This window comes from Oncorhynchus nerka, linkage group LG1, assembly GCF_034236695.1.
Source record: "Oncorhynchus nerka isolate Pitt River linkage group LG1, Oner_Uvic_2.0, whole genome shotgun sequence".
Lineage (NCBI taxonomy): Eukaryota > Metazoa > Chordata > Actinopteri > Salmoniformes > Salmonidae > Oncorhynchus > Oncorhynchus nerka.
This window is the reverse complement of record NC_088396.1, coordinates 46463017-46472702: the sequence shown is the minus strand read 5'-3', so window position 1 is coordinate 46472702 and position 9686 is coordinate 46463017. Positions and strand designations below refer to the sequence as shown.

General features: G+C 42.9%; 1 protein-coding gene across 2 annotated transcripts in view; it reads right to left on the bottom strand.

Moving 5' to 3' along the window:
- Positions 1 to 227: 227 nt before the first annotated feature.
- The window catches only part of LOC115130440 (aryl hydrocarbon receptor), an 86456-nt gene continuing 76997 nt past the window's right edge, over positions 228 to 9686 (bottom strand). Inside the window, exons 1-8 of one of the 2 annotated variants that reach the window (XM_065019198.1) lie at positions 6792 to 8730; positions 5749 to 5869; positions 5417 to 5556; positions 4736 to 4938; positions 4357 to 4466; positions 4118 to 4259; positions 2140 to 3994; positions 228 to 1945 (exon numbers count right to left, since the gene is read on the bottom strand). In XM_065019198.1, the coding sequence (XP_064875270.1) occupies positions 1685 to 1945; positions 2140 to 3994; positions 4118 to 4259; positions 4357 to 4466; positions 4736 to 4938; positions 5417 to 5554 (2709 nt within the window). In that variant the 5' untranslated portion in view covers positions 5555 to 5556; positions 5749 to 5869; positions 6792 to 8730 and the 3' untranslated portion in view covers positions 228 to 1684. Of the gene's footprint in view, positions 1946 to 2139; positions 3995 to 4117; positions 4260 to 4356; positions 4467 to 4735; positions 4939 to 5416; positions 5557 to 5748; positions 5870 to 6791; positions 8731 to 9686 lie in introns of those variants that run through there. The other variant, XM_029661594.2, reaches the window with a different exon arrangement.

Genomic DNA, 9686 nt, shown 5'->3' with positions numbered 1-9686 from the left:
TCAGAGACAAGGTTTGAATATGGCTGCCGATCAATGACTCCGCCTGGCAGGGTCGTGTTTTGGAGGACGCATGGCTCTCAACCTTTACCTCTCCCGAGTCCACAGGGGAGTTGCAGCAATGAGACAAGATTCTAACTACACATTAGATACCACGAAATTGGGGAGAGAAAAATGACAACAAAAAGGGGTCTTCCATCAAGCATTAACCCCTCGGCTGCGAAGACATACTCAATCAAAACATCTTTATTTCGTATTTATTTTTTATACATTTTTCTTTCCCTTTGAAAATGTGGAGTAGATTGTTTAGATCAGTAGGAAAAAAATCCCTTTTCAGATTTTAAGGTAGCAAAATGTGAAGACTGTGCAAGTGGTGTGTCGACTTTCACTAGCGACTGTATGTCTCCTGAGTCTCCTTAACATGCACTACACCTCCACAGATGATATTATGAACAAAAAACTAAAGTAAACAAATTACCACAAGTTAGCATATGGCTCAGTGAAGTTTAGATAAAACAAAGAAACAACTATAAATGGATTGAATACTATTGATATAGCATTATCAACGTACTATATCAGACTATTGTTAAATTGTAATGAAATTTGGATACCAATAGCATTACAAGGAGTACAATCTGAAAGCACATCATTAGTTTTTTTATAGCCTACTCTGCAACCAATGCAGACATTTCAATGAAATACGTTGCTTTTTCCTCAGAAATTCTATTTCTACACTGCTTCATTCCTTCTTCAGAACAAGCAAACACAAACAGGAACACACCCCATGTACACACAGTCATATTCATCACAGCCATAACACACTCACATAATAAAAACAATCATATCTTTATAATAATATAGAGGCCATTTCTGTATTTACACTTCATTAGGGTTGAAAAATTCCAGGAACATTCAATACATTCCCTGGTTGGAGGATTCTGGATTTCCTGCTTATTCACTCCGGATTCAAGGAATTCTCCAACTGGGATTTTGTCAAAATTAGGAAATGTATCTAAAGTTCACAGAATTTTGCAACCCTACACTCCATATATACATTGAGGATGTTATGCCTTTATTTTTAATCTCTGAGTACAATATCAGTTTTTTGTATGTTTCTCCACGAGTGAAAACTTGAATGGTGTCCTGTCACCATCCAACTATAATGTAAGAAGAAACAAACGTAAAAAGAAATGAATATGGCCTGCTTCATTAATATATATATAAATCATTTTGGGAATTAGGCATGACCCTAAAAAGCCATTATAACACAAGCCAAATTCACCAGTGAGGATTCAAACTTCATTCGTATCATTGAAGTTGTGACAGATACTGTTTTTCCACAGTAATAAAACCAAAGACAAGGCAACAACAAACAAAACAGAAGACAACCCAACAAAAAAAGAAAGAAAACCAGTTCCATGTAAAGTTGCTGCTTTTTGTTCCATTGCTGACAGAAGTGACAAGTGCTTAATCAAAAGAGTCCTTGTATTTCCTGTAAACACTGATATGGGGAGATGAATGGTGTGTCTGACTAGAGGATGGCTTGTCATCACGACACCCTCCCTGAGGCAGCTCTTAAGGCAGTGTGTTGTCTTTGAATGTGTACGGATGGATGGATGAACAGATCCATGGATGGCTTCCTCCTCTTTTTGTCCATAATGTTTACAGAGTAACACGTGACTCGTGTTTAGAAGTCGCAATAGTTGGTTTGGTTGTGGTCTGTAAAGCACATGGTTCCATTGACAAGTGGGGATGAGGAGAATGTTCCATTGACAAGTGGGGCTGAGGAGAATGTTCCATTGACAAGTGGGGCTGAGGAGAATGTTCCATTGACAAGTGGGGCTGAGGAGAATGTTCCATTGACAAGTGGGGATGAGGAGAATGTTCCATTGACAAGTGGGGCTGAGGAGAATGTTCCATTGCTGTCTACTACACAGAGGCTTGGGATCTGTTGGGGGAAAAGTATGACAAATAGAGCCTGGCTTGTTTCATAAAGTAACAATTAATAATATCAATAAATTACTTCATAATTAGTTAGGGCCCTGAGTTTTCCTAACCACGTGACTTGACCAGTAGAACCAGGTTATGTGGTAAGGAAAAAGTCAGTGCTCCATCCACAACAGAGAGAGGGGACATAGTTACCTGTGTCTGTCTGACTCTGTTGCGTCCAGAAAGGTACTGCTGCATGGCCAGTAGGCTCTCGGGGGTGGTGATGTTGGCCACAAGCGGGCGAGCCGGGAAGCTGATTCCGGTGTTGTCCTGGATGATGGCTGACGTGTCCACCACCGGCTCACTGGGGCCCCACTGCAAGTAGCTCTGGTCCTGGGGGTCCACCATCCTCCTCTGGCATGCAGACAAGGGGGGAGGCAGAATGGTGCCATCCACGTGACTGTTTCTGTTGGGGAGGGGGGGTAAGACGTTCTCAAACATACAGCTGCCGGATGGAGTAGGCTGGCCGTTGGCCAATCGCCCCTGCTGGGGTTGGTGGTACAATCCGTTGGTGTTCTGTGGCCAAAGGCCTGTGAGAGGGACTCTTTGGGTCTCTGTGGCTTGACTGTGACAGTCTGGGATGAATTGGTGTCCATTTTTCATTGTGCTGGTGGATGGTGGTAGCTGATGCTGCTGGTTCTGGGGCCACTGCTGCACTTTCTGGGATTTTAGTGACTGAAATGGTGCACTGCAGGCAATCTGGGGTGAAACAAAGCCATTACTGGGAATCAAAGATGCCCAAGCATCCACCAGAATAGGTGGTAGATGGTTGGACTGTGGAACAGAGATCTCCTCTGGTCCGTTTGGTGCCATTGCAGCTGGCAAGCCATTATGAGGGAAACACTGTGGAGGTGGCTGGTTAGATTGGACCTGGCCAGCGATGATCTGAGGGCTTCCCATGTGGTTGTTTGGTGCCTGAGCACAGGATCCAGCCATGCTAGTGCTTAACGTGACAGACTCATTCTGGCCTGAGCTATGTGGGTTACTGAGCTCGGGGAGCTCCAGAGAGGGGGTGAAGATGTCGTTGAGCTGTAGCTGCTGCAGGATGGGGATATTCAGGCCCGCCTGAGGAATCTGGGGGCCGAAGTGGGAGAGCCTCTGGGTGCTCTTGAACACCTGCTGTGGTCCTGCCTGGTTCTGTCCTCCCTGGTTCTGTCCTGCCAAACCAACTACTCTGTTGCCTGTTACCTGACTGTGGCTGATACCATTTAGATCGTTCACTGGAGAGCCATTTTGGACAAAGCTGAATTTGTCAAGCAACCCGGGCTTGCACTGTCCGGCACCTGTAGTAGGGCTGACCACTCCTGTAAATGGTCCACCCTGGTTGTTGTTGTCGAGCACCCCTGTGAACAGGTTAGGGTCGTTGTTGACCATGGTGGAGCAGTTGGGCTGGTTACCGCTCCCCTCGCTGCTCTCCTTGAACAAGGCTTCCTCCACGTAAGAGAAGATGTCGTTGGTCATGATGTCATCCAGCTCTAGGGAGGTGTCCCCGCTGCCGGTCCCATTGGAGTTCTGGCTCAGCCTGAGGAGGGTGCTCTCCCACTCCATCAGCTCCGCCGTACCCACGTCCATCCCCTGCAGAGCCGCACACAGGTCCCCATCCTGCGCCATCCTCTCCAGGGCATCGATCATGGCTACCAACGCCCCCTCGTGCTTGACCTCCCTGGGGCTATCACCATCATCAACCCCGTCGGGCCCCTGGGGCTCCATGCTACTCTGCCAGGAGTTAGAGGCCACGTTGGTGAGCGCTCGGCTGTCCATGAATACCTGGTCTATGGGTAGCTGAGGCTCCTGGGGCTGGGTGTAGACGGATTCGTCCTGCTTTAGTAAAGAGCCCAGTAGAGACTGGGGGTCCAGAGACTCCACCTTGCAGATTTTTGGGGGGTTGGTTTGGAACTCCGTGGCATCCAGGGTGGGGCCGGTCTCGTACAGCAGGGCCTCCCCGGTGGTGAAGCTGAAGGGCAGCTGCATCTTCCTCTGGCGTAGATTCTCCTCTCCCTCAGAATTACTAAAGGGATACAGAGAGAGAAAATCATATGAATTAATGATACAATCATATATTTTGAGACGCAATGAAATGACAGTCAATGATGATGCAGACAGATTGTACTTTCAGATATGAATTACTCACAGTAAAGCTCTCTGGCGTGCGATGATGAAGTCGGGCCTTCCTCCTTTGTAGACAAGCCTGGCATTGGCCTGGACCCAGACCCAGCACCCAGTCTTCTGCAGCAGTCTGAACGTGGTCAGACCACTCTCTCCTGTCTTAATCACTGAGGGGAAAATATTAACATTATTAGATAATCATACAAAAATAATGATCAAACAAATAATTGCTAGAGAGTTATTATGAACCCATTGTAAACATACTTCTGACATGGTTATCTGCACAGTACATCATATCAGCTGCGTGGATGAACTGATACCCAGAGCCTCTCATACACAACTCAATCTCTGAGTATCCCAGGACAACCTTCCCCCTGTAGAGAGACAACAGGGCAGGCCACACCATGTTAGCGTTAGTGGAAAGTACAGCACATTACACATCATGTTCACTTGTGAAGTCATCCCTCAAACATGTTGAATAGAAAAGTGAAATAGTGACATTTTAAAAAACAGTTCCATTTTGATCAGGTCCTACATTTGATCAAGGCACTTAGATTAAATGGTAGCATATTTCCTTCCTAAATGTAAGCCTAACTCTTTTTTTTGGACCCAATGAGAATTAGTTTCAGGCCTTTAGAGTCACCTGGCATCGACACCCGTGGGGGTGAAGTCAAGCTTGTGTTTGGTCTGGAAGAAGATCGTCTTGTTTCTGATCTCCAATATGGACGGGGTGTGGACAGGGGTGGCGATGGTGAACAGGCCCAACCTGGGCTGGCTGTGCGTCCCGTCATCCCCCAGCATGCTCTGGCAATGGAGGAACTTCAAACGCCCCTGGAAGTTCAGAGCCTGGATATGAGGAGAACAAAGGTATGTTAGACTCTTAAACTTAGCTAGTGATTGATCTGAAATGTAGCTAGTGATAGTGGTTGATCTCAAACTTAGAAAGTGATTGATCTGAAACGTGCCTAGTGACTGATTGTATAAAAAGTTTTGCCAAACTTTGCCAAGATCCACCACTCACATCGTACTGTCAAATTAATCAACAGTGCTGCTGTGTGTTCTTTTGAGACAATACAGTGTATGAAGTACTTTCTGGTGACAATACAAAGTGGATGTTTTCTCTACAGCCCTATAGATGAGAGACTCACCAGGAAGCTGAGAGACTCACCAGGAAGCTGAGAGACTCGCCAGGAAGCTGAGAGACTCACCAGGAAGCTGGGAGACTCACCAGGAAGCTGAGAGACTCACCAGGAAGCTGAGAGACTCACCAGGAAGCTGAGAGACTCACCAGGAAGCTGAGAGACCAGGAAGCTGAGAGACTCACCAGGAAGCCAGAGGAGTTGTCCAGGAGGCAGCGGAAGCGACACACGAAGTTCCTCTCCAGGAAGGAGGAGTTCTCTGGTGGGAGCTGCTCAGGGTTATAGGTCACGATGTTCCTGGTGATGTCACTGCTGCTCGCCATGCCTGAACATAGAAATGTGGTGAAAGATCGTAAAATGAGAGCTTATCATCAAAAAACATGGGCCAAATCATAAATTGAAATAAACACACCTAGCTCGAGCATGCTCCCATTGACATCAATCGATGACTTCCACTAAAATCCACTGAAAAAAATGATCCAAACTGTCCACAACCCATTCCCTCCAGGTCACTCACCGTCTCCTCCCTGCTCTGGGTCAAAGGGCTTGGGGTTGAGGGCAAAGTGAAGCTGTCGTCTGAACGTGGCTCTGTCGTCTGTGTGGATCAGCTCAAACACACTCTGGTGGACCACGTCTGACTACAGACAGACAAAGAGACAGGGCAAACTCAACCAAAGTTAAATTTAGTTCATGACTATGGCTGTAGCCTCCATTGTTATTGTAGAGGCATGATAATAATGGTGTCTACAAGCCGTATCAGGGCTTCTTAATGACATGGGTACTTCACTTGTAGCCTCCATTGTTATTGTAGAGGCATGATAATAATGGTGTCTACAAGCCGTATCAGGGCTTCTTAATGACATGGGTACTTCACTTGTAGCCTCCACTGGAATGGACAACGAATAGGACTTTAGTAGGACTTGCAACTGTGTTGCCCACCCCTGAAAAACTATAATGACAATGTAATGGACCGGAGCTTATGAAGTCTTACAAAAGCATGTGTGTGAATAAGCAAACAAACCCTGAAGCCACAAGTCTGAAGTGGGCCCTGGACACTGTTTGTTCCTGGTTTCATGTGATTCACTTGTTACTTAGAAGTTTCTCTCAGAACAAAAGGAACTATGAGGTTTGTGGTCAAAGCCAAAGCGGACTCTTGGAAGTTGGGACCCGACAGAGTAACATCACATTGCCACATAGCCCATCAGTCAGACGGCACTCATACATTTTGCCTCGGTCAAACTGAATGAACTGAAACGATGCATTTCTACTGAGAAACGAATGTGAAAGGCTTTGAGCGAACCATAACCCTAACTATAATCTAACAACTATAAACACTGTTTGCCTTGTGATTTATGGCCTAAGTGGGAAACACAGTAAGCTCTGGGTGTGTCTGTTGTGCTGATCACCCCGTGGAGACAGTCCATGAGTGACAACTCATAAAGGGTCAAAGTAAACTACAAAGCAGGGTATGAAAGACACATAGTTACCTGTTAGCACTAAAAATACCCTATAGTGTATAACTGTAATGAAGGGGACAACCCAGAACTATATGGCGTCTACCTGGCATGATGACTCCTTGCTGTCCCCAGTCCACCTGGCCGTGCTGCTGCTCCAGTTTCAACTATTCTGCCTGCGTCTATGGAACCCTGACCTGTTCACCGGACGTGCTACCTGTCCCAGACCTGCTGTTTTCAACTCACAGATGTGATGTTGTGTTATGTTACAGATGTGATGTTGTGTTATGTTACAGTTGTGATGTTACAGATGTGATGTGATGTTGTGTTATGTTACAGTTGTGATGTTACAGATGTGGTGTGGTGTTATGTTACAGATGTGATGTAACAGATGTGATGTGATGTGTTATGTTACAGATGTGATGTAACAGATGTGATGTGATGTTGTGTTATGTTACAGTTGTGATGTTACAGTTGTGATGTTACAGATGTGATGTTGTGTTATGTTACAGATGTGATGTTACAGATGTGATGTTGTGTTATGTAACAGATGTGATGTGATGTTGTGTTATGTTACAGATGTGATGTTACAGATGTGATGTGATGTTGTGTTATGTTACAGATGTGATGTGATGTTATGTTACAGTTGTGATGTTGTGTTACAGATGTGATGTGATGTTGTGTTATGTTACAGATGTGATGTTGTGTTATGTTACAGATGTGATGTTGTGTTGTGTTACAGATGTGATGTGATGTTGTGTTATGTTACAGATGTGATGTTGTGTTATGTTACAGATGTAATGTTGTGTTATGTTACAGATGTGATGTGATGTTGTGTTATGTTACAGATGTGATGTTGTGTTATGTTACAGATGTGATGTTACAGATGTGATGTTGTGTTATGTAACAGATGTGATGTGATGTTGTGTTATGTTACAGATGTGATGTGATGTTGTGTTATGTTACAGTTGTGATGTTACAGATGTGGTGTAACAGATGTGATGTTGTGTTATGTTACAGATGTGATGTAACAGATGTGATGTGATGTTGTGTTATGTTACAGTTGTTATGTTACAGATGTGATGTTGTGTTATGTTACAGATGTGATGTTACAGATGTGATGTTGTGTTATGTAACAGATGTGATGTTGTGTTATGTTACAGATGTGATGTGATGTTGTGTTATGTTACAGTTGTGATGTTACAGATGTGATGTGATGTTGTGTTATGTTACAGTTGTGATGTTACAGATGTGATGTTGTGTTATGTTACAGATGTGATGTGATGTTGTGTTATGTTACAGTTGTGATGTTGTGTTATGTTACAGATGTGATGTTACAGATGTGGTGTGATGTTGTGTTATGTTACAGTTGTGATGTTACAGTTGTGATGTTACAGATGTGATGTTACAGATGTGATGTTGTGTTATGTTACAGATGTGATGTTAGACGTGATGTGATGTTGTGTTATGTTACAGATGTGATGTGATGTTGTGTTATGTTACAGTTGTGATGTTACAGATGTGATGTGATGGTATGTTACAGATGTGATGTTGTGTTATGTTACAGATGTGATGTTATGTTACAGTTGTGATGTTACAGATGTGATGTTGTGTTATGTTACAGATGTGATGTTACAGATGTTGTGTTATGTTACAGTTGTGATGTTGTGTTATGTTACATTTGTGATGTTGTGTTATGTTACAGATGTGATGTTACAGATGTGATGTTGTGTTATGTTACAGTTGTGATGTTGTGTTATGTTACAGATGTGATGTTACAGATGTGATGTTGTGTTATGTTACAGACGTGATGTGATGTTGTGTTATGTTACAGATGTGGTGTTGTGTTATGTTACAGATGTGATGTTGTGTTATGTTACAGTTGTGATGTTACAGATGTGATGTGATGTTGTGTTATGTTACAGATGTGGTGTTGTGTTATGTTACAGATGTGATGTTGTGTTATGTTACAGTTGTGATGTTACAGATGTGATGTTGTGTTATGTTACAGTTGTGATGTTGTGTTATGTTACAGTTGTGATGTTACAGATGTGATGTGATGTTGTGTTATGTTACAGATGTGATGTGATGTTACAGATGTGATGTTACAGATGTGATGTTGTTATGTTACAGATGTGATGTTGTGTTATGTTACAGTTGTGATGTTACAGATGTGATGTTGTGTTATGTTACAGTTGTGATGTTACAGATGTGATGTTGTGTTATGTTACAGTTGTGATGTTACAGACGTGATGTGATGTTGTGTTATGTTACAGTTGTGATGTTACAGACGTGATGTGATGTTACAGATGTGATGCTACAGTGCCTTGCAAAAGAATTCACCCCCCTTGGCATTTTTCCTATTTTGTTGCATTACAACCTGGAATTAAAATATATTTTTATTTGGGTTTTATGTAATGGACATACACAAAATACTCTAAATTGGTGAAGTGAAATGAAAAAAAATACTTGTTTCAAAGAATGTAAAATAAAATAAAAAAGTGAAAAGTGGTGAGTGTATATGTATTCACCCCCTTTGCTATGAAGCCCCTAAATAAGATCTGGTGCAACCAATTACCTTCAGAAGTCACATAATTAGTTAAATAAAGTCAACCTGTGTGCAATCTAAGTGTCACATGATCTGCCACATGATCTCAGTGTACAGTTGATGTCGGAAGTTTACATACACTTAGGTTGGAGTCATTAAAACTCGTTATTCAACCACTCCACAAATGTCTTGTTCTTAACAAACTATAGTTTTGGAAAGTCGGTTAGGACATCTACTTTGTGCATCACATAAGTAATTTTTTCAACAATTGTTTACAGACAGATTATTTCACTTATAACCAACTCACTGTATCACAATTCCAGTGGGTCAGAAGTTTACATACACTAAGTTGACTGTGCCTTTAAACAGCTTGTAAAATTCCAGAAAATTATGTAATGCTTTAGAAGATTAGGCTAATTGACATAATTTGAGTCAATTGGAGGTGTACCTGTG